General features: G+C 41.6%; 1 protein-coding gene across 1 annotated transcript in view; it reads right to left on the reverse strand.

Moving 5' to 3' along the window:
• The window catches only part of LOC113406099 (MAP7 domain-containing protein 2-like), a 138,257-nt gene that overhangs the window by 54,105 nt on the left and 57,999 nt on the right, over window positions 1-26,153 (reverse strand). Inside the window, exons 2-3 of the mRNA XM_026648759.1 lie at window positions 5,241-5,318; window positions 1,633-1,796 (exon numbers count right to left, since the gene is read on the reverse strand). Coding sequence (XP_026504544.1) covers window positions 1,633-1,796; window positions 5,241-5,318 — 242 coding nt within the window. The remainder of the gene's footprint in view (window positions 1-1,632; window positions 1,797-5,240; window positions 5,319-26,153) is intronic.

A 26,153-nucleotide genomic window follows, 5' to 3' on the forward strand; every position in this document is an offset into this window, starting at 1 on the left:
TGGCTCTCAACCCCTCCCACTGCTCCTCTTCCACCAGTGGAAGCACTCCTGGTGAGGATGAGCACCACCGATAGGAGGAGGGTAGTGTGGATATCAGCCACTGCAGTAATTACTGTGGTGGCTGTAAGTCGACTTAACAAATTTTTACTTAAATCTGTAGTTTAGACATGCCCATAGGAATGGGATCAGACCCAAGGTCCATCTCATCTAGTATCCAGTCTCTGGCAGCGGCCAGACTCCAGTCTGCTCTGCATAATGTGTGGCGTCACTTCAAGGATAAAGTAGGACATCAATACATAATATTCATATTACAATAATTATTCCTGGGGGAATTCTGTGTCACTGCGCATCCGCAGACTTCATGTGCCATGCAGAATTTTTTTTCTCTGCTGGAAAAGTCCTGCAGTTATGCCTTTCACCCACCAGTGGCTGCCGTGGCGCCAGAACAAAGAGCAGCTGCTCCCGGGTGGCAGCATCCCCAGCTGCAGATAGGGAAGAAAAGAGGCTGCTTTCCTTACAGCCCCCTGCCCACCTCACACCACCCTGCCCTCGGGGCCAGGTCAGGAGGCATGGGATCTGGGGGGAGGGATAGCATGGGGCACATAGGGCTGCTGGGGGGGTGGGTCACAGACTGGGGTTCAGAAGGGCTAGTTGAGAGAGATCGACTGGGGCAGGGACTGAATGGGAGTGGGGGGGCAGGGACACGTGCATAACTGAATGAGAGAGCCTAGAGGTCAGCCAGGGTCTGCATGTGGAGGCTCCCTAATAATCCCATACAAAAAATGTTCCATACTTCTCCCATCCACACCCAACAACCCACCAAGTTCACACCCAGGCTCCTTCCCAGCAATTACTTCTCTCTGCCTCAGCTCCTCCATTACCCAGGACTCCCCAAAACCTTTGCACGGCTTCTGAGGGGAGTGGGAAATACGGTTCTATATTGTAGTTTAAATGAATTATTACTCAGAGTTCTGTGCTAATGTGCCTAGTAATGAATCTATTTGTCAAAAAACATTTCCTGAATCTTTTTTTTATCATCTGTATTGTACAGACATATTTGCCGACAGGTATTTTTAAATAAATTACCAAAATAATTGAAACTGGTGTGATTATACTGTGTTATTTTGACAAATAAAATATGCAGAATTTTACAGAATTTTAAAATATTGTGTGCAGAATTTTAATTTTTTGGCACAGAATTCCCCCAGGAGTAATATATGCACAATTTGCAGATGAGTTGTTTACTAACACCCCCCCCCCCAAAAAAAAACCAAGAGATATTAATGGTGTCATAAATGAACAACTTTCAGAGATACAGTACCAGTTTCCCCACAGGTATTCCCTCCCCTGCAGCCCACAGAGCATTTTGTCTCTGTGCAGTTTGCGAAGTACTGTATACCATTCACAGTGCTCAATAAAACATACACAACACACACAGATACATATAAAAACAAACTGTGCAGCTCGCTGAAATCCTATGTAAGTTGTAGCCAGCATGGTCCTTACTGCCACAAAGGTTGAGCCCCAGTGCCATAATCATTGGATAGCTCACATCAAAGCATAACCATCCCTACACAACAGTCACGCTACCTGTGGTGGCTGTACTATATATGTCATAGCAGTATACCTCACCTCTTCTTCTCTGAGCTTCTGTTTCCTCTTCTCTTCAACAGCTGCTCTCTTTTGCTCCTCTCTCTGTCTCTGTTCCTCCAGTTTTCTCCATCGTTCTTCAATTTGCTTTTCATACTGAAGTTTTGCTCTTCTTTCCTTCTCCAAAATCTGCTGCTCTCTGGCAGCTTAAATAAATAAAAATACTTACTTAACTTGATTTGATTTTTCCTCGTCTATAAAGTCATTTACCAGTATGACAAAATGGGAAGCAAAGAGCAAAAGTATACCAAAAGCAAATACACAGGACACACTGGTGCAACAAAATCAACAGCACAATGCATAAAAATACACTATGCAGGTTAAAAAAAAAAAGCAATAATCTAATTAGTATAATAAGTAATGAGGACACCCTTTTTTTGCAAACTGGCAGGTGCTCCATTTCTTCCATAAACAACATAATCAGACTAACAAGTGACCTGTATCTGTATACATTATGAGTTCCTTCATAGCTTTATGGCTAAATTCTTCCCTGCACAAACATGCCTCCTGTGGCTTTTAAAGGGAGTCACATGTAGCTGAAGAGGGCCGAATGTGGGTTTTAGAACTACAAAGGCTGATTGTTCCATTTTCTCTTCTTTGGCGGAATCTTCTTTAAAGAAAGAATTTAAATAGCTGCAAAAGCTTTATGGAAAGCTTTGAACAGTGGTCCACTCAGTTGTTAATTTTGTATGTTTCAGTTACCTTGTTTGTCACCTCTAGCTATTTGTATGAAGAAAATTTATTTTTGTTGTTGAGTTTGTCGCAATTGCTTGTTCCACATGGAAGTCGTAATCCTCTTTGAGACACTAATTTATTGCTATAGAAATGATGACTGCAACATGATAAACAGGATATCATGTGTATAGGGGAATAAATATTGGGAACAAATCAATAAATTATTAAGAAAAGTTTGCATGAGAACTGGAGCTTTAGGTAAAAGGCAACAGAAAAATAATTCAGAATAGATATGAATGTATAAGAGTGCATATATACACACACTTTAATATATATTTTTGCACACACACTAAAAGTTACATTAACTTGGATGGATTTAGACTGTTCCCAGTGGTACCAAATGACAGAACAAGGAGTGATGGTCTCAAGTTGCAGTGGGGGAGGTTTAGGTTGGATATTATGAAAAACTTTTTCACTAGGAGGGTGGTGAAGCACTGCAATGGGTTACCTAGGGAGGTGGTGGAATCTCCATCCTTAGAGGTTTTTAAGGTCAGGCTTGACAAAGCCCTGGCTGGGAGGATTTAGTTGGGGATTGGTCCTGCTTTGAGCAGGGGGTTGGACTAGATGACCTTCTGAGGTCCCTTCCAACCTTGATATTCTATGATTCTATGATGAATAGAACATTATTAAAGTTGAAAAATCATGAATCCAGTCTCATTCTCCTCACCCTGTCAGTCCCCATCTCCACCCCTCAGCCTGTTCCAGTCCCAGTCACCCCTCCCAACCATTTCTGGGTCCATCCCCTATCTCCTGTTCCCAGTCCCATTTCCCAGCCAGTCCCCACTCCCAGCTCCTCATCTGATCCATCTCTCCCCCCGACCCGGGCCTACAGTCCCTTACCTCCATCCCCACTGGCTCTCAGTCCCAATCCCCCTCTTCAGGTTCCTGATTCAATTCTAGTTGTGAACCCTCCCCTTCCGGCTCCTTCTCTAGTTTCTTGGCCCAAGTAATCTCAGCTCCACCTCTGCACCCTTATCTGATATGTCTCCCTTTCTTTCCCCGCCCCACTGATTCTCATTCCCAATCTCCCTGCCCACTAGTCCCAGTCTCCACACTTGGCTCCTCACCCAATCTCAATCTGCCCATCCCTTCCCCATTTACCTCCCCAGATCCCATTCCCAGTCTCATCTGACTCTTGCTCCCAGTCAGTTTCCTCTCCCACCCCTGTCAGCCCACAGTTGTAGTCTCCCCTCCCCTCACAGGCTCCTTATGCCAATCTACTTCCCCCTTCCTGCCCCCCAATCCTGGTTCTCATTCTCTCTGCACTCAAATCAGGCAGCTCTCTCTCCCACACTGATCCCAGGCTTCAAGTGCCCATTGGAGAGAGTCTCCCCCTTCTTATTTCAGGTGCCCACATCTGGCAGTGGCACGGCCTCTAGCAGCCCAGTGCTATTATTGCAGAGAATGCCCTGTTGAGACCCAGGCTGCAGTATGCTCAGTGCATACAGAATCTTTGGGGAATTTACCAACTAAAAACCTAAGACATCTCTATTGAGCATGTTCAAACTGTGATTCTTCTTATAACTTGGCCAGATTCTGGCCCCTTTTCACAAGGGCAGGAAAGGGCACATCCATGAAAATGGCTATGTCTACACTGCAATTAGACATGCCTGGCTGGCCCGTGCCAGCCTATTCGGGATAAGGGGCTCTAGCTAAGGGCTGTTTAATTGCAGTGTAAACGTTCCGGCTCAGGCTGAGACGCAGGCTTTCGGACCCTGCGAGGTGGGAGGGTCCCAGAGTTTGGGCTTCAGCCTGAACTGGAACCTCTATATTGTAATTAAACAGCCCTTTTAGCTTGAGCCCCTGTGAGCCCGAGTCAGCTGGCAAGGGTCAGCTGCGGGTGTCTAATTGCAGTATGAAGGTCACACAAAGGCCACACCCCTGCCAAATTTCAAGTCTCTACTCCAAAAAATGGGGGCACTGCAGCTTTTCAAAGGAAAGGTCGCCAGAGATTTTTGACATGAGCAAAACAACATTTTCTCTAGCCTCGTTCTTGGAAACGACTGAATCATTTTGGTGAAATCTTCCAAAAATACCTGTCATGGCAAATTTCAGTCCAAACGTTTAAAGTTTGGCAAAGTTATAAGCAACTGAAAGCAGGATGTCTTAATGGGAAGTGTTGGGCAGCCTGCCCTGCCTATAATAATGAGGTAGAAAGAATTATTCAGAAATATTTTGCGCACACACACACACACACACACACACACACACACACACACACACCCCCACCCCATTTCCCATGAGGTTTAAGTTGTTCTTTAAAGCATCAGAAACAACACCAATGAGTCTGAAAATAATTTTTGCCTCCCATGACTGAAAAATGAATTTGTAAACTTTAATTCATGTGACAGCAAGGCAAAGGAAATATCTAGATTATGCCACTCTCACTAACTCCACTTTAATTTTAAAGTTGTTAACTCTCAGAGGCTAAAAATCACAATGCCGCAGCCAATCAACCTTTCATTGTAAATATCATTCAAGGCTTGACTTTTTGACAGAATCATATACATCAGCTTCCAAAAAGTCAGTATCTCACACATATATTCATGTCATAATATTCAATAGCACATTTATTGAAGATAACGGATTGTTAATTGTAGAATGTGACGTGCTGTACACTGAAATCAATTGAAAGAGTCCTAGAAGATTAGATTCTCTATCTGTTTGAAAGTGAATTAGATTCTGCTAAAATTCTTCAGCAATTTAAACCATTTTAAGATGGCAGAAAAACAAAAGTAGATTGAAATATAACATTTAAAATTCAGAAGAGGAAAAACACGATTATTTTCCTTTTAATAATGTAAGCCCCACTAAAAGTCACATATAGCTTTCAAAAAATGCAAAGGTCAACTTACCTAGGTATTTTTCTCTTTCTTCTCTTCTTTCTTTTGCTAATCTTTGCCTTTCATCAGTTTTCAGAAATCCATCCACCACTAAAACCAGAGGGGAAAAAAGGAATTTTAACGATAAAAGTCAAGAAGAGTCCAAAAGAGCCAAAGAGCTAGTGCATTTCTTTTTTAAAAAAATTACACCATACTCTCATGGGTTATTGCATTGTATCAGGGATTTATTTTTTTTAAATAACTCCTTGCGATGTACTGTGGAATTCAAGGTGAAGTTAAGCACTGTAAATACCCAAGCCTGAATCCCTTCCACTGCAGAAAAGTGAAAGATCAGGCTTTTGTAGGCTGTGGTTTTTTAAAACCTTTGTGAAGGCAAAGTTATAATAAAACATTAATACACTACCCACTGTACATCACTTGTTCAGGATAAGGTTAATATTCAAAGAACCTGGCTACAGATTCTGACCTGCTGGTTGGGAATCCTTCCTCTGCTGAGTACACTAGGAAGGGTGACCAAATTTTTAAACACCTATCCTCTTTTTGGAGCTTCTCTTCTGTGTGTACTTTTAGTTTACTTTAAAAATACCCAAACATTTTTATTGCTATATATTCAATATCATTAACAAGCTTGTTCTAAACCCTTGGCTAGGCTTGGGGTATTTCAGTATAACAATAAGGCACAACAAGTTGTCATTCCTCACAAGACACAGGCGATCGTTTGTGAGACCTTCAATGTTTTAGTAATGTTGTGGACATTAAAGGGAGCCAGCATTAAAAGACAGCTTTATTTGCCTTCTAGTATAACTGTTACATGATCCTGTGGTCTCCTTATTAGTGGGTTAAGCACAGCCATACCGAATCCCTGGAATAACATTTGCACAACAGAACCATATGTAATTATTACTGCAGGAGAGTACAGAGGCAGCTCCCTTCCTGCAGCTGGTACAAACAATTTATTTCCCCACCTCTGACCCCGCCCCCCAGTCAGGAAACACACTTTTCATCTTCCTCTCGGTTGGCTTCTGCACTTTCCATCTGTGAGAAGCCACACCCCTTAGAAAAACGAACAGGAGTACTTGTGGCTACAGCCCACTTCTTATGCTCAAATACATTTGTTAGTCTCTAAGGTGCCACAAGTACTCCTCATTCTTTTTGCGGATACAGACTAACACGTCTGCTACTCTGACACCCTTTAGAGGCTGTCTATGGATATGCCATGCACAGACCCAGCCAGCACAGTAAATCTGCTACAGTACCAAGTCCCCTAGAAAGTGTCAATTAACTGACAGACCTTTCACAAAACACAATACAAAATACAATGTAAGTCGTCCATCTGAGGCGTAACTACATTGTCTCCATTTATACACTAACAATTAACCAGGGGCCCTTTGATCAAACAGACTGTTAAAAGGCTCCTTCTGAATCATGTTCTTAGGTAGCCTTCAGACATTGACTCAATGCATATTTGCTTCTTATTCCAAGATAATGGCCTTCACTTTCTTCTAGGTTTTCAGAAGCCACCACAACCCTGCCAGAGCAGCAGTGTATACAGGTAGCTAGAACTTAGATGTGTATCTATAGTTAGTGATTAGTTTATTTGGACCCGCTGTTGTGCCAGTGTGGTTTCCTCATATCACATATGTCGTCTAAAGAGCAAAGGACAACAGAACAGAGCAAGGTATATAAGGGAACAGAAGTATGTGAGTTTCATTCAAATATTAAAAAGGAAGAATTACTTAGCTTGTAATTCTGCTTCTCTGGAAGTGGTATCTCACGGGAGTCTCACTCCTGGGCCTCAGCTCCTGAGAAAAGCAGGTGGTGACCAGGAGTGAGAGTCCTGCCCAGATGGTGGCATAAAAGAATGTATAATATGCACAATGGAAGTTTAAAAATCAGCCTGGCAAGGCCATCAAGAAAATTTACCAAAACACAAAGTCCAGTTGTCCTGCATTACAATGATTACGGAGGACAACACTGGTTCTCTCAAGCACCTTTATGCTCTCTCCCATACCATACCACACCTTACACATGAGGAAATCTCCAAGTGAAAATCTGTAAACAGTGAGCAAGTTGAAATTACTGCTACTGAGTGGCTTATGACATTTAGAGTTTGTGCAGCTAGACTACACTAAAATATCTGGTTGTTACTGCTGCCCCATGTTTCTTCCCCACTTTCCAGGGTGCAAGGAGAGAACGAGGAGTTGCTGGCAAAGAGATTAAGACAAGGAGCAGGAACGTGGTTGTGGGGAAATGAAACAGACTGAATGAGACCACGGGAATGAGGAACCCATGGGGGTGGGGAGCTGGAAGGGGTGTGTGCACTGGAGACCAACGGGTGGGAGAGAAATCAGATGAGGAGCTGGAAGTCGGTAACTGGAAAGGGAGACTCAGACTGGCTAAACAAGGAGATGGGGATAAGAAGCCTAAGGAGTGGAGACTGGGATTGGGACAGGGACAAGATGGAGGGGGAGGGGCAGAAGAGTCTGGAGCCATTATAGAATGTTTCCCTCCACAGCCTGGAACAGAACCCAAGATTCCTGAGTCTCTCAATTCCTCTGCTATCAGCAAATGTCTATGAAACCTTCTGGCAAAAAGTGTCTCATCTCCCTGCTGTGCTGGTCCACATAAAGTAACTGCTATAAGTTACTCCATTAGCTCAAGTAGCAGAGGTCTGTAGGGTGGATCTAAAGTTTCCAACCCTGCTGAGGACCCATATGGATGTCAGTATGGTGTCACATGATGGAATTTCTGTTTTTTCAGTTTGCTTTTTTATAAAATTAGGAAATTACTCTCAAAAAATTATGTTCAAAGAACATTAAGGCTGTGGAGCTCAAAAGTTAGGAATTGCCAGAATTAAGGTTGCCTCTTGAACCTTAAATTGGCACTTGTGTGCATATGAATTATGAGACAGTTATAACATACTATTTTTTCCACAGGACTCCTGCCTTACTCAATGCACAGAATAGATGGTGCTCACTTGCTAAGCAGCTGTTAAACATTTTCTTTTTCCCTAATTGTCCAGTGCGTGGCCCCAGGCCTTAACTACTGCACACCAGTTCAAAACCTGCTCTGAAGAGAAAATTATTAATTTCCTCATGGGCCTATGGAAATGATGCTTGCTCATATTTATATAGAAATGTGTTGAAATGTTAGTAAGTTCAAAATTCTATTTTCTAAAAATAGGCTGGAAAGTAGCCAAGTGAGGCCTCGTAAAATATGAGTAAAGTGAAGTGAGTCAATTCAGAAGCAAATTGGAGATTAGTTAGGGCATAACCCCAGGTCATGTTGTAAACATGTTTTGGTCCTAACTGGTTTTCACAAGTGCTCTACATAAAATGTTAATGTTTTGGAAAATCTTACCTATATTGATAGTTATTGGTATGGCATTTATGTGGATGTTAATTAAGATGATGTTTAATGTTAAATAGCCAATGAGAAAGTAAAAAATATTTAATTATGGCAGTGGATATGTATTTATGGTAAAAGGTGGATTTAATGTTAAGGGGCATTATTATAGTTGATTATAAAACGGTAGCACACTAATTTTAGATTCGGTATGGCCATCCACCATCAAGGTAGAGGAAGAATTATACCCATTAAGGAACCGATCACCTCTAAATGTACCATTTCTTATTAGGAAGTGAGTAGGAATGCAGTGTATGGTTATAGACCTCTACCTCGATATAACGCTGTCCCCGGGAGCCAAAAAATCTTACTGTGTTATAGGTGAAACCGCGTTATATTGAATTTGCTTTGATCCACCGGAGTGTGCAGCCCCGCCTCACCGGAGCACTGCTTTACCACGTTATATCCAAATTCGTGTTATATCGGGGTAGAGGTGTACTGCAATACCTGTTTGCTTAACTATTTTATATTCAATAAAGTCTTTAATTTTAACACTCTTTGTGCCAGTCACAGTTCTCCACTAAATTAAATGATCTGTAATCGCCCTGGAGGCTCAAACCTTAAAAGAATTCAGATTGGTTTTATTCCTTATTTTTAAGATACTAACTGGGAACATATAAATAAAAAGTTACAGGGCGCTCATCACAATAGTTTCTAAGTGCTGCTCAAACAATTTATTATTAAAATACTCTTGTGAAGTGAGGAGGTGGTATTTTACAAATGGGGAACTAAAACACAAAGATTAAGGTCAAAACTGTCTATTGATTTTGGGTGTTCTATATAAGGCCTCATTGTTCAGAGTACTTAGCATTTTATAGCACTTTATATAGTCAGAGTAGAGTTCTTGTTGACCTCTGTGGCAACTGTGAGTCCTTGGGCTCTGAACTGCAGAAGTGCTAAGTATTTCAAGATGGACAACCAGAAAATGAGGAACACACAATGGCCACCTGTGAAAATGCTGGTTCTCCAGGGTGGCATTCCACTGCTTGAACTAGGAGCTCCTCTTTTCTCTTCCTGCAATCCCCTGCCTCATTCAATACACACATTCCAACCTCTGCAACAAATGAGGCAGGAATCCCATGGACAACAGCCTCCTGCATTACACAACCCAGATTCATCCCTACATGATCACATATTATTTTTTCCATAGGACCTCTGGCTTATTGAGTGCACAGGAAGGATCTGTGCACTCAATAAGCCAGAGGTCCTATGGAAAAAATAATATGTGATCATGTAAAGACTATCATAATGCATATGCACAAGGAGGGCAAATTAAGGTTGCACAGTCAACCTTAATTCTGGCACATCCTAACGTTTGAGTGCCTGACTTTGCAACCCTAATAATATTATTTTAACATGGGGTTTTTTTGTGTAATTAATATTTAACTTGTCTGTCAAAAGTTTCTTGCCCTAATTGAGTAGGCAAATAATTTTCTCCAAAGCTGATCTAGCTATTTCTCTTGTGTAATAACTGATTATTTGGTAGTGATTTTTTTATTGCAGGTCAAAATAAGCACACAGAGCAAGGGCATAGAATATAGAATACAGTGTAAAGGTAGTAGCAGTCATGGAGGTTCACAGTTAATTTACTAAGAATATGATCAATAGTACAAATTTAAATATTCTAAAAGGCAGATTGCAAATGATGTGCATCAGATAAACTAAGTGCACGTTTATGAATCACACCACCATTAATCTCCCATTAAAAAATGGCATCTATTTATTTCACATAACGAAATACCAGCAGATGGCAGAGCAATAGTTTTGCAAAATTTGAAGCATGAAAAACTGCACTCCAGGACGGAAAACTTGTATACTAAGCTTCAGTCAAAAGGATTTTTATTGCCAAGCCACTGGTTCCTCAACAAGGGATCTGAAGTGGTGAAGGGCTTGTATAAAATTCCAGGACACAACCACCTCTGCAGAAAAGGGTCATTATAGGACTCTAGAAATCAGTTAAAATGTCAGTACTCTTGCAGCAGTAATTCATCAACAAATATTGAAGACTTTTTTCAATACTTTTACATTCATTTGAGATAAATATTCACAGCAGCACACGCACACTTATCTTAATCACGGCTACAATTCAGTTTGATGGACTTGCTGCCTCTGGAGGTCCTTTCAACATAAATTATTGTGTGATAAAACTGAATGTCAGAACACATTCTCTGCCTGGTAGTTTTTGGGAGGATAAACTACCATTTCTTGGGCAATGCTGCTCAAGAAGTAGAAATTAAACCACGTCAACTGAAATGTAGAGCAAGTTTCTAAACTTAACATAATGTTGCCACTTCTTCTGACACCAGCCTTCTGTTTCTGACACAAGTACTGTCCCTCTGTCAGGAGACAGAAGATGTCTGGGCCCGTGTAGATTGGCTTCCCAGTGTAAGAGAAAATCTGGGATGTGGACTCAGTGCATATCCTAAGCATAAACTTGATTTACATGCACATACACAAGTCATGGTAGACAGGTAGTTATCCACAACACACAAGCAATCCACTCTTCCAGAAATCTCAGCCCACACATCAAAGTCCAGTTCCAGGAAGTTACTCTGTCCCAAGAATTGTCTCCAAATATAGAGAATAAAGCAGACAGCAAACTCTCTGCTCTCTTCCACAGCTTCTGTCCAAGTAGTACTGCACAGTAAAATAATAATACAGCATTTCTTCAAAGACTAAAAACAGTATTGCAATCTAAGAAAAAGAACTTGTAGGATTATGCATAACTTTGCCATGCGGTGACTCCCGCCATAACAATACTCAGCATCTTACAAGATGTGCCAAGAAACCATGACATACAAATTTATATTCACAAGATTCAATACTTCAGAAACAGATGGGGTAGGAATACAAGACATACTATAGACTGTCATAAGGAAAGTATCTGTGAATTTTGTATTTTGGTACAACACTGACCATAGTCCCAGGTCAGCTAAAAGAAAATAGTTTCTCAAACTCTGGTATATTGCCGAAAATCTTGCAAGTGTTAAGTAACAATGTGTCAAGTAGAGATGGTCATGATTTTTCCCCCCTAAATTTTCCATGAAAAATATTGACAAAATAACTGTTAATCAAACTTTTTCCGGGTTTTTCATTGAACTGAAAACCCAAGATCAGAAACATTTTGGGCTTTCAACCAATTAAAAATTTTGTCCAGTCCAGTCTTCGCTTGAATGGCTGAAATTTTATTTTGTTTTTCAAAATAAATAATCTAAAAATTTCATCAATATTTTCCACAGAAAATACTATTTTGACAAAAAAAATGTTTTTGCAAAAGAATATTTTGAATTGATAAGTTTCAGACAGCTCTAGTTCCAAACACACAAGAATCACAGTATTTTATTTGTCATAAAGAGGTTAATGTTAAGGTGGATAGTCAAGAAGTGGTGACTATATTTCAGCATCCATTTTGAAAGCACGCCATATTTACATAAGGTTATGGTACTGATTTTTTAAAAAAAATTCAAGTTATATTTACTTAAGCTTTACATACGAGACATCCTGAACCATTCGCCAAATGTCCTTTATCAAAAAGATTTTCAGGGTATTTGCAATGCACTAGGAGTTTGGTGATCAGCAAACTTAAGTATAAAATGGTTCCCTTTTGACACCTCACCATATTCCAATATCTAAGAGGGCAGTCCACGCCGTCCCTCTCTCTCTCTCTGCTTAATTCCCACACTGAAGCTCTGATACTTAGCCAATACATGAATTTAACTGGAAATAAAATGTAACCCCACAAAGGTCTCCAATTATGTTTAATCCTAAAAGAAATGTTAATCCATCTCTTAACAAGCTGCACGGAAATTCACAAAAGAAGGCTCTTGTGTTGTGTTAAACAGAACCCTATTAGCTATGAATAGGCCATAAAAGGGATGCTTATCCAGGAGAGTTGAGGTCCTAAATGTTAGGAGCATTTGAAGGTAAACAACCCTCCCACATTTATTTTGGGAAGAGCCCTTACCTCTAATTTAAACCAGAATTTAGGGTGCCACCTCTGTAATTAAACACATCTTAGACATATGCAAGGAAGTAAGTTAACTTAGAAATCTTTACTAATGTTCCCAGATTTTGAGATTAAAATTGTATGTCCTAATTATATTTAGAACTTTGGAAGTTCCAAAACTCAGGTTCTTGTCCATAAAGGACTTTCAATTAAAAGAAACTATCCCTTGGGAGAGCAGAATCACTGCATACTTCTTGCATAAATAGGATACGCTTATCTGAGTTGAGATCAGGATGCTTCTGTATTCAGGACTTCTGGACCTTTGGACAAAGACTGGATCTCTCAATGAAGAGAATCAGTGGACTCTCTTAGGTGTAGAGAACTAACATGGATTTTGCAAAACTTTTTATGCAACATCTTTCCATTCAGCTGTATGGAAAGGTTGGCCCAATTCCAAAAAGGGATCAATCGCTCATTCTAACATCATCCCATTGGGCAGTTTAAAATTTTGGGACATACTCAGATTTGATTGCAGGTAATAAATTCATCAACTGAACAGGTCAAAATGTCATTTCATGTTTTCTATTCATCCAATAGATGGCAACCAAGCTTTAGATAAGTTCACCTCTTCAACAGTTTCAAACCCTTTTATTTTGGACTTCTTTAATTTCTTTTTTAGCACTGTTAATTAAAATATATTCCAACAGAATTGTTTGAAAAGTCTTTTGGCTCAATTTGCTGTCACTACTTCTTCTTGAACCATTTAACAACAGGATGGGGTAACTTGGTGATTATCTTCCAGAATTCTACTTAATTTTGAAGTTAAAACTTTCATCTTCTTTCTTCTTACAATGAGAAGAGATGAAGGTTTCCCCCAATTTGATTATACTTTTAAACAACTTCCAGGTTCAATCCTAATTACCAATAATTAAAATATTCTGGCTATTCTAACCTGTCCAAATAACTTCAAAACATTAATAAAATGAGCAAAAAAAATCAAAAAAGCTTATATTATCAAATATCAAATTCACAATTTAAATTTAGCAATTTTATACAACATTCCTACAATCAGTAATATGTGAACATACATTTTCAACATTAACTCTTATACGAATACTTCGGTATTATTCCCAGATTGGTCAAAACTTGCAAACATAAAAGATAAACTTAGCTATATAATCAGACAAATATTAGGTTTTCTTATAAGAAAGGAATTCAGAATGGTCACCTTAAAAATTAACAGAAAAGACCATAAATTCCTTTGGTTTCAATAGTTTCTTGTTTCTCAGGGTGCTATGGCATGCAGCCTTAGGAAAGAAAGAGCTTTCCTGAAGATAAAAATACTAAGAAGAACTCTACAGACAACAGAAGGAAAGGGGAAACAACAACAGGTCATACTGAAAAGTGAACTGTCAAGCTGGAGGAAGATTACTAGTGGAATTTCTCAAGATTTTGGGACCAATTTTATTTAATATTTTCATTAATAACCTTGACACAAAGATTGGGCATGTGCTAATAAAACTGCAGATGTCACAAAGTTGGGAGATATTGCTAATATGGAGGACCACCAAAATATCATACAAAATGGATGACCTAGAAAACTGGACTAATAGAAATGGGATGAAATTTAATAGTGCAAAGTGTATGGTCATACACTTAGGTACTAATGACAAGAATTTTTGCTATAAGCTGGGGACTTATCAATTGGAGGAGACAGAAGAGGAGAGAAGCCTACATGTACTGGTCTATCAAAGGATGACTATGAGCCACCAATATGATGTGACTATGAAAAAGGCTAATGCAATCCCAGGATGCATCAGGCAAGATATTTCCAATAGAGATAGGGAAGTGTTATTACCATTATACAAGACACAGTGAGACCTCATTTGGAATACTGTGTGCAATTCTGGTCTCCATTGTTTAAGAAAGATGAATTCAAACTGGAATAAGTGCAGAGAAAGGCTCCTAGGATGATAAGAGGAGACTTACAAAAGCTTGGCTTGTTTAGTCTAACAAAATGAAGGCTGAGGGAGATATGATTGTTCTCGATAAATACATCAGAGGGATAAACACCAGGGAGAGAGAGAGGGTTATTTAAGTTAAGGATCAACATTGGCACAAAAACAAATGGATATAAATTGGCCACCAGCCAGTTTAGTCTTGAAATTAGATGAAGGTTTCTAACCATCAGAGGAGTGAAGTACTAGAACAGACTCCCAAGGGGAGAAGTGGGAGCAAAACATCTAATGTGTTTCAATACTGAGCTTCATAAGTGTATGGAGGGGATGATGAGGCATATGGCCCATCCACGATTGCTATTAGAAGTATCTCCAACTGCCAGAGATGGGACACTAGATGGGGAGGGATCTGAGTTACTACAGAGAATTCTTTCCCAGCAAAGTTTCGCACACATGCTCAGGTCTAACTAATCACAGTGTTTGGGGTCAGGTCAGATTGGCTGAGACCCTGTGAGATTTTTTTGCTTTCCTTTGCAGTGTGGTGCATGGGCCACTTGCTAGTTTGCGCTAGAGTAAATACTAGTCTTTAAATCATGATTTGAGGACTTCAGTAACTCAGCCAGAGGTTATGGGCCTAATACAGGAGTGGGTGGGTAAGGTTCTATGGCCTGCAATGTGCAGGAGGTCACACTAGATGATCATGATGGTCCCTTCTGGCCTTAAAGTCTATAATCCACTTGGCTCTAAAGCTCATTGAATGAAATAGAATTTATTTCCAAAAGAAAGTTGTGCACAGACAGTATTTTGAGAATAGATGTATTGCTCCCTCAACTCAGGAAAGTTGCACCTTCATAGTCTCCCTAAGCAAATGAAATACCAAAAAAGTTAAGTGCATGCTTTCTACTTGCTCATACAGTCTCTTGGGGTACATCCATCTTTTAAAACAAGATGAATGGAGGTCAGCCCAAGTCAACATCTTTCAGGAAGGAAAAAAAAATCAATTGCTTCAGAGGACTAGAATAATCACTGCTTCTAAGTAATGCTTTACTTTTCTAAAATAAGTAGCCAATTTAGCTAATGGCCAGCTGGGATTGCTAGGATACAGGACTGCTGATTTTTATATATTTTAACATAAAAAAACTTTAAAAATTACTCCGAACCATCAAGCCGAGCACACAAGCTATGGAACCATACGTTATTGCTATCCTTGTCCCTCCTCCACTTTAAAACTCCCTCTTATTGTCTGTTACACTCACTCGTTGCACTTGTCTTGAATTAGACACTGATCCTGCAAAGATATATGCACCTTCTTAATTTTATGGATTGTGTGTAATTCCATTTACTTCAATTGGGCTACTCGCCTCACATAAGTTAATCAAGTATGTAAATCTCTGCAGAACTGGGGCCTTAGATTGGAAGCTCTTATGTGGCCAAGCAGTACTTAGCACAGAGGAACTCCAACCCTGAATATAACCTTTGGTCCCTACCACAATACAAACAGAACAACACATCTGAAGGATGTGAAGGAAGGTATACAGCAGACCTTCTGTTTAGTCTGCTCCAGTTTGCCTTGTGCCATGGCCTATGAAGAAAAAGTCTCACAGAAAGTCAACTTCATTAAAAAAAAATAAAAATCTGTAAATATAGTTACTTTGTCCAGGCAACCTAGTGGAGTACCTATAGTCACACCGATTTGCTTCTCCATCTCTTGACTTCAGCCTGGGTCTCAATAAAAGCCCTCTTAGAACATACACTTGAATATAGTAGGGATTTGATATCTGTAGTGAAGATCAATTGATTTTTATATCTGGACTTATGTTCATTATTATTTGAAACAAGCAGCAGCAGCATAGTTTTACTATATAACTTAGAGCTAATTTCTTCATATTAAACATACTCTAAATATATTTGGATTTAAAATAGTCAGGTTTTATAAAATCAAACCATCTATTACATTTTATTGTTGTTTATTAGTATTAGAGTAGCATGTAGAGGTGCCCCATTTACTGAGTTTTGACCTTTATGCTAGAAACAGTAACTCCACAGCTACATGTTAAAAACTGCTTGCTATCAGGATTAATAGGCTCTGCCAGCATGTCGTGCTGAACACAGTGCAAGCACCTTGCATCCACATTCTGGGGAGGGAAGAAGGAAGGAGGAGAAAGGGGAGTAAGAGTCCTCTTCACTTGTTCTACCATATTCTTTACTACAACATACTCCTAGGGATGTAGCTAAAATATGTGGGAGGCAGGGAAGATCAAGGAAATCACACAGCTGCTCTTATGGTCCAAGAAACTAACAACAGCCTTAGTAGAATCTCTAAAGCCAGTGCATTCTGCAGTCTTTTGCAGCCCCCATGTGGACATAGTATTGATCTGCAACTGGATCTTCATTTTATTTATATTACTTTACAAAAAAACAACAACATACTTGTCTATTTTCCTTACATAATTGCTTTTGATATTGTAATTTAACAAACTGACCAGGGCCTATACTTTTTCAGAGCGCTACTCAGAAAATCAAATGTTCTGTCTATTTTTTTTGGAGGGGGGGGGGCGCTAGAGAACCAGGTTTCTTTGTACTCAAGGGGTTAGCATGATGCCTCTAAAGTACTGGCAGCCTCTTAATCTGAATGTTTCTCCTCCACCTAGAGAGTTTTCCTGCCACCACTAGATTGACAAGCTATGGTCTAAGATTTCAGTATCCTGGAGCCATTTTTAAAATTTTGCCATCACAGTAAAGGAAAAGTTAGGATGATTTTCTGCTGGTGGCAAAAGCAGTCTACACTCACTCTAGATATTACTGAATCATCCCTTACAGAGAAAACTTATAAAATAATTTAATTCTTAATTTTCTGGAGACACCACAAGGTGATAATTTCTGTACGTGTACACACACACTTTAAAAAAATCCTGGGGAAAATATACCCAGATTTCTTAAAGTCTAAAGTGTTTGTCTACACACAAACTGAAATAGAATGAACTAAATCAATTGTAATTCACAGTTTTAGTTATTTCTGGGTTAGTCTGTATGTGGACACTTATTTCAGATTAAGAGGGACGCAATCCGAAATAAAAGTGTTCACACACCGATTTACCTTTAAATACTTAAAAGTGCGAACTAAAACTGGTTTAGTTCATCCTGTTCTAGTTAATGTGTAGACAAGCCCTGTGGATCGTCTAAACTGGAACCATGAGTGGTATTTTAAAAATGCTTTTGATGTACTAAAAAAAAATTTGCTGTTACTTTTTGAGTCTTCGACTAGCTGAGTCTTCAAATTCTTTTTTGGCTTTCCTAATTATATTTTTACACTTCACTTGCCAGAGTTTATGCTCCTTTCTATTTTCCTCAATAGGATTTAACTTCCACTTTTTAAAGGATGCCTTTTTGCCTCTCACTGCTTCTTTTACTTTGTTATTTAGCCCCGGGGGCTCTTTTTTGGTCCTCTTACTATGTTTTTTAATGTGGGGTACAAATTTAAATTGAGCCTCTATTATGGTGTCTTTAAAAAGTTTCCATGCAGCTTGCAGGGATTTCACTTTTGGCACTGTACCTTTTATTTTTGTTTAACTAACTTGCTCATTTTTGTGTAGTCCCCCTTTCAGAAATTAAATGCTACTGTGGACTAGCCCCACTGAAGTCAATGGGACTAAGCACATTTGTAGGTACCCTGTTGCATAGGGGCCTTAAAAAACAACTCCCATCCAGCTTTCTAGCAAACCATAACCAAAAAACATTAAGGGGGTATCTGGCTGCATTTATTCCATTATACTGAATGAAGGTTGGCACTGAACAATTTGCATGTTATTTCCTCATGAAAATGATAACAGAATTACATAACATCATATCTCAGTTAATTAAAACAAGAGAGTGTTCTCTACTGTTCTCTGACACCCAAGCTTAGAATTGCTTTTTCACAATTTCTATAAGAGGATAGGTTTTTTGTTCCTTTGGATATTTTCTGAGGAAAGCAGGGGAAGAACAGGCGAAGATCTGCAATATTTTTATCATTATATATTACTTGTATTCTGGTAGTGCCTAGAACCCCAGCCATGGATTAGGGCCCCATTGTGCTAGGCCCTGTATAAACATAACAAAGAGACGGTCCCTGACTCAAAGAGCTTCCAATCTAGAACTTTCTTCTCTCACAAAGCTACATTAAACCTAGATGTCAGGTTTAAACCCCCACTCCACTTTCAGCTAATTTTGTGCACACTGACAGAATCTGTACTCAATGAGATGGAAAAGAATAGGGTGGGTTTTTTGTTTTGTTTTAATACACCATCTCTCTATTAGCACAACACCAAGAGTATACTTACTTCTTTTAAAAGTTGGTCTAGGAGACTGACTGACAACATTAAAGTATTAACTTGGCCTACTAGTTTAAACTATTGAGATATGAGATTTGAAATGCAAACAAAAAACCCAACACAATCTATATATTTTTTTAAAATGTACATGTATTTAGAGTAGACTGCACAGTAAAAACTGCATCTAAAGTATTAGTTGTCTATGCTTAACAGCTAAAGGTACACCCTGATCCTGCAACTTGTTCCACACCTTGTAAAACCCCACTGAAGTCAAATGGGAATCTGGTCACGTGGCGTTAACTACAGGACTGGGTCCCTCCTTATGTGACCTACAATTTCTGTGTAACCTTGTGACTTTTAGAATTTCTGGATTTCTTCACAAAGAGGTGACAGACTGTGGAAGTCAAAGTTAATTTTATTTCATGTTATAGCAAACTGATGATATCCATGATACAGTTCAAAGGAACATGATGTACTTAAAAAACAATTACGTTGTGAAGTTTGTTTTAAAACCTTCTATTTCATAGAGCACATAAGATTATTATAACTGAAGGATGTAGAAAAATATTTCCACCACCACCAAAGTTATTTATTTATGCATTTTGAAAGCACCTTTGGACATTTGGGGAAAGAAGGCGTAAGTTTCAGAGTTTCCTCGTTTGTTTGCATGGTTCTTTCACAAAGCATCTGAGATAGGAAACTAATTTTAAAAAGATAAGAAAGTGTGACTGTAAGGGTATGTCTACACTACGAGAGTAGTTCGATTTCACTTAAATCGAATATGTGGAATCGATATTGCAAAGTCGAACGTCTGTGTCCACACTAAGGACAGTAATTCGACTTTGTGAGTCCACACTAACGGAGAAAGCGTCGACATTGGAAGCGGTGCACTGTGGGCAGCTATCCCACAGTTCCCGCAGTCCCCGCTGCCCATTGGAATTCTGGGTCGAGCCGCCAATGCCTTCTGGGTAAAAAAATGTGTCGAGGGTGCTTTTGGGTAACTGTCGTCATCCGTCCGTCACTACCGCCCTCCCTCCCTCCCTGAAAGCGCCGGCGGGAAATCAGTTCGCGCACTTTTCTGGTCAGTGACAGCGCGGACGCCACAGCACTGCGAGCATGGAGCCCGCTGCGACCATCGCTGCAGTTGTGTCCGTTGTCAACGCCTCGCAGCTTATCATCCACCTTTCCCAGAGGCAGATGCAGATAAATCAGGCGAGAAGGCTATGGCACCGCGGTGAGGGCTTGAAGTCTGAGAGTAGCACAGGCCTGTCAGAAAGCACGGGACCCAGCGCCGAGGACATCACGGTGACAATGGGTCATGTGGATGTTGTGGAACGGCGATTCTGGGCCCGGGAAACAAGCACGGACTGGTGGGACCGCATAGTGCTGCAGGTCTGGGATGAATCACAGTGGCTGCGAAACTTTCGCATGCGGAAGGGGACTTTCCTGGAACTTTGTGAGTTGCTGTCCCCTGCCCTGAAATGCAATGACACCCGGATGCGAGCAGCCCTGACTGTCCAGAAGCGAGTAGCCATAGCCCTCTGGAAGCTTGCAACGCCAGACAGCTACCGGTCAGTCGCGAACCACTTTGGCGTGGGCAAATCTACCGTGGGGGTTGTTGTGATGCAAGTAGCCAACGCAATCGTTGAGGTACTGCTCTCAAAGGTAGTGACCCTGGGAAACGCGCAGGCCATCATAGATGGCTTCGCCGCGATGGGATTCCCAAACTGCGGTGGGGCTATAGATGGAACTCACATCCCTATCCTGGGACCGGACCACCAGGCCAGCCAGTACATTAACAGAAAGGGCTACTTTTCAATGGTGCTGCAAGCACTGGTGGACCATCGGGGATGTTTTACAAACATCAACGTCGGATGGCCGGGCAAGGTTCATGACGCTCGCGTTTTCAGGAACTCTGGTCTGTTTAGACGGCTGCAGGAAGGTATTTACTTCCCGGACCACAAAATAACTCTTGGGGATGTGGAGATGCCTACAGTGATCCTCGGGGACCCAGCCTACCCGCTAATGCCCTGGCTCATGAAGCCCTATACTGGCGCCCTGGACACTGAAAAAGAACTCTTCAACTACCGGCTGAGCAAGTGCAGAATGGTGGTGGAGTGTGTTTTTGGCCGTCTCAAGGGGAGATGGAGAAGCTTACTGACTCGCTGTGATCTCAGCGAAACCAATATCCCCATTGTTATAGCAGCTTGCTGTGTGCTCCACAATCTCTGTGAGAGCAAGGGGGAGACCTTTATGGTGGGGTGGGAGGTTGAGGCAAATAGCCTGGCTTCTGATTACGCCCAGCCAGACAGCCGGGCGATTAGAAGAGCCCAGCGGGACGCGCTGTGCATCCGGGAGGCTCTGAAAGCTAGGTTCCTGAGTGAGCAGGGTAACCTGTGACTTTTAAGTTTGTGTACAGAGAAGCTGAACCTGCCCCCGTTTCTTTACCCAGTCAATGTTGACTATCCTCTCCAGTTACATACCCCCTTCACCCCCTTCCAACACACGTTTAAAAATAAAATGACTTCTATTTTGTTAATGGACACCGTTTTCTTTATTACTGTTTTCGCGGGAATGTTTTAAACCTGGGACGCAGACTGTGGTGGGGAGCGGGTGTAGTGTACTGATGCAAATGACGCTTCTAAACTGCAGGAATGACAGGCTCCGCATTGGTGGACTGGTTGTTTCAACGGAGCCTGCCAGCCCTCCTGATGGGGACTGCGTGTATGTGGTGGCTATGTGACTTTGTGGCAGGGGGAGGAGGGTTACAGATCCCCTGCAGCGTGGCTCTGTGATCCAGGATAAGGACCGCTTCATAAGATCTGTAACTGCCCTCCCCCGCCACAAAGTCACAGAGCAACCCCCCCCCGCCCCACAGAACATGAAAACCACCTCCCAGACTGACCAGGGTAACTAGTGACTGCACTGTGTGTGTGCCCTGCTGCTGTCCTGTCCAATTACCAACCCCCTTCCCCCCCTTCAGACAGACTCTCCTCTAAAGAACATGATGGAAACAGTAATGAACAGAAACGTATTTTTTATTAACAACCACACATGAAACTGGGGGGTGAAACTTGGACGGGGGCTTGGGTGAGGCGGGAAGGAAAGGACTTTTCAAATTTTGGGGAATGAGAGCCTTCTGGTGCTTGAGCAGTCTGCAGGGGTGGAGTGAGAGTTTTCACGGACTCTGCCGCCCCTCCTTCTTTGGACTTTGGGTGAGGGGGGTATGGGACTTGGTGGCGGGGGAGGGCGGTTACTGATAGACTGCAGCGGGGCTCTGTCCTCCTGCCTCCGTTCCTGCAGAACATCAACAAGGCGCCGGAGCGTGTCCGTTTGCTCCCTCATAAGTCCAAGCAGCGTTTGAGTCGCCTGCTGGTCTTCCTGCCTCCACCTCTCCTCACGTTCCATGTGTGTCCGGTGCATTTGGGACAAGTTCTCCCTCCACTGGGTCTGCTGCGCTGCCTGGGCTCGGGAGCAGCCCATTAGTTCTGAGAACATGTCCTCCCGCGTCCTCTTCTTCCTCCGCCTAATCTGCGCTAGCCTCTGGGTGTGTGATGCCAGGCTGGGTTGGGAGACAGTCGCAGATGTGGCTGTGGGAATGGGAAAAAGGGAGTGAATTCCTCAGAAAGATAAATGTAGTTGTGAACAAAGAACATAGTCTTTCTCTGTGAACAAGACCATGCACTGTAACTATCACATGCGCACTCAGGACAAGGTCGAATTTTCGGCCCTCGCATTCAGTGCCTGGGGTCTTGCACTGCCGATTTGAGAAGCGGGGCAGGACACCGGAATTTGTGTAGCAGGCAGACATGGTAAGCCGTAGACTTGTGGCTGCTTAAAACTTTGATAGTAGCACTGGCCTCCTTTCACATTGAAAGCAATGCTAGTCCCTGCTGCCAGCAATCCGGCAAGCATCAACTCTGCCCCTGTCCCACCCCCTCGCGGCTGTCCCAGGGAAAGATCCCTGTATGCCGCCCCTCTCCCGCCTCCACCGCGTGGCTGTAAACCGGCGGTTACAGTTCTGTAAAGGAACGGGCAAGCAGTCCCAATACTAACATTCCCCTACCTAATTCAAAGCAGGTCACCATGAGCGACATCACCCTGATGAGGATCTCAGACAGAGATAAAGAAAGAATGCTTCGGGAAAGCCTGCAAAGACCAGGGCCGTATGCCGCCATGCACTGCAGGGCAATGATCCCGGAGTACCTGATGGTCTCCTGGCGCGGAAACGTTTCATACCACGGAGGACCCAATAAGGCTGCTCTCCCCAGGAACCTGATGCAAAGGCTTTCCAATTACCTCCAGGAGAGCTTCGTCGAGATGTCCCAGGAGGATTTCTGCTCTATTCCCGGACATGTAGACCGCATTTTACTGTAGCTGCAGTGGCAGGGACTAAACAGTAGAGCGGCTTGGGCAGAACAATCATGCAAAACCGGACATTGTTAGATTTGTTTTTAATAGTTGCACTGCCAGGGACTGAAACGTTAAGCGCCTAGGGCAAACTAATCATGAGAAACCCATTGTTGGTATTGTTAAAATTCCTGTTCTGTTAAAAATAAATGTTTAGAGGTTTAAAACACTTACTGGCTGATCCTTCCCCTGATTCTGTGTCCTGGTTAACGGCTGGGGACGGGTGGTAGGGGATCTCTGTGAGGGTGATGAAGAGATCCTGGCTGTCGGGGAAATCAGCGTTGCAAGCGCTGTCGACTGCCTCGTCCTCCTCATCTCCTTCCTCATCTTCCCCGTCCGCTAACATGTCCGAGGAACCGGCCGTGGACAATATCCCATCCTCAGAGTCCACGGTCACTGGTGGGGTAGTGGTGGCGGCCGCACCTAGGATGGAATGCAGTGCCTTGTAGAAACGGGATGTCTGGGGCTGGGCTCCGGAGCGTCCGTTTGCCTCTTTGGTCTTCTGGTAGCCTTGTCTCAGCTCCTTGATTTTCACGCGGCACTGCGTTGCATCCCGGCTGTATCCTCTCTCTGCCATGGCTTTAGAGATCTTCTCGTAGATCTTTGCATTCCGTCTTTTGGAGCGCAGCTCGGAAAGCACGGACTCATCTCCCCACACAGCGATGAGATCCAAGACTTCCCGATCCGTCCATGCTGGGGCCCTCTTTCTATTGGATTGCACGGCCATCTCTGCTGGAGAGCTCTGCATCGTTGCCAGTGCTGCTGAGCTCGCCACGATGTCCAAACAGGAAATGAGATTCAAACTGCCCAGACAGGAAAAGGAATTCAAATTTTCCCGGGGCTTTTCCTGTGTGGCTGGTCAGAGCATCCGAGCTTGGACTGCTGTCCAGAGCGTCAACAGAGTGGTGCACTGTGGGATAGCTCCCGGAGCTATTAGCGTCGATTTCCATCCACACCTAGCCTAATTCGATATGGCCATGTCGAATTTAGCGCTACTCCCCTCGTTGGGGAGGAGTACAGAAGTCAAATTTAAGAGACCTCTATGTCGAACTAAATAGCTTCGTGGTGTGGACGGGTGCAGGGTTTATTCGATGTAACGGCGCTAAATTCGACATAAACGCCTAGTGTAGACCAGGCCTAAGACTACAAAAGTTGCCAGGGGAACGCCTTTCAACTCTTTTTTTTTTTAAATTACTCAATTTCAAGTTGACATTGTCCTTTTAACACTAGTTCACAAATACAGAGAAGATTTTCTTCACAAAAACTACTGCTTGATTGGAAACCAACTTCCGCAGAATGCTACATTCTGGAGCTTTAGTAAAAATGCCACTCCAGGTTTCTCTATCTAGTTTCTCAGTCATTAAACATTAATTTTTTTAAAACATGAAGCTCCAGTTTTTGCACTCCAAAACCCCAGCAAAGTTTAAAACAAAGTCTATCTATATCAAAATGACTCTTTCTGGGAAACCTGTTGACATGGTGAATGAGCACATCACAGGTGGCATTTCATAAAATGCAACACTGACCTTGAACAAATCACTGCACATACATGCAGGGATATTGCTGTAAAACCTCTTACGTTTTTTGTTTTGTGCTCAGTTTAATACAATTATATATTTTTTAAAATGGCTTTACTCGTGCTCTTGACCCAAATGAGCGACTTGCTCTGGATTATGAATAATGGGGAAGAAACTGAAGTTGGAGAACCAGGATAATGGGCTTGGGCTCCAAGAACTCCTCCAAAAATTCCCACTCCTTCCAATAGATCTACAGTTCCTAGGGCATGATACTCCTGTCCTTTGTTTTAGTCCTTCCTAGATAACAACAGATGAAAATTGAGGAAGCTTATTTTTCAATAGCCTCTTCACTCTCCAACACTCACTCTCCTCCATCATTATAAATTGGCTGGGAAGGATTAGATTTTTATCAGCAAATGTCTGTAAACATTTGATTTCCTTCCACCCCAAACTGACAAAAATATATTTCCATCTATAATAATCAAAATCTAAAGAAAGGTAAAGAAAAAAAATATTGTTTGAGAACTTATTAGAGTCAAAATCCAGTGATTTAGAATTTTGAATTAGGCTGGTTACAAATGGAGTAGTGAATGAATATTAAATGACTAGTTGATTTAAGGATATCTACTTTGTATATTTTGACGTGTGATATTAACAGCTTGTGCTTTAACAGTTTTATAAAGCTTTAACTTTTTGAATCACGTCGAGGTCATTAAATAATTGTCTGCCCCTCATAATTTTGTGCAACTGTGAAAATTTAAAATAAATACAAATCTAAAAAAAAAAAAATCTTAAAAATAAACTTTTTTTTATAATTGCGACAGATAAAAATCAATAAAAAAAATTCTGCCAAGCCTAATTATAAATTGACTTAAGTCAGTGGTGACTGAAGTATTTAACTTTTTTGGGAGGGAGGATGTCAGGGGTTTTATTTTCTCTTCTGTATGCAATCTAGGTGCATGTGGATTGTTTAATGTAAGTCATGAATACAGACTAGTCTCTACTGCAAGCTTCCCTTGATGTAACTTAATGCTCTACAAATAAGCAGTGAGACGCTGACTGACCTTAACTGGCATGGCATGCTCCTGTCAATGGCAAGCTGAAACAAGTTCCAGTTTGCTCTGCTCTCATCTGCTACATCAGTGGAATAGCTCATGGCTTCAGATAGAAGCATCTGTTGGTTGCCAGATGTGGAAAGTCTTTTCTCCTCATCTACTGTTCCCATAAGCAATGACTGCAGGATAAAAGCAAACCTGACAGATCCAGAAAAAAGCAAAATTTATCAGCTGTGGATCCAACTGTGATTAGGAGACAGCTTTAACTTGTTCTTTTTACTGTACCTTATTTTAATGAACAATATTTCCCACTGACTTACTAAG

This window comes from Terrapene carolina, unplaced genomic scaffold (genome assembly GCF_002925995.2).
Source record: "Terrapene carolina triunguis isolate 2854851 unplaced genomic scaffold, T_m_triunguis-2.0 Scaffold22, whole genome shotgun sequence".
Classification (NCBI taxonomy): domain Eukaryota; kingdom Metazoa; phylum Chordata; order Testudines; family Emydidae; genus Terrapene; species Terrapene triunguis.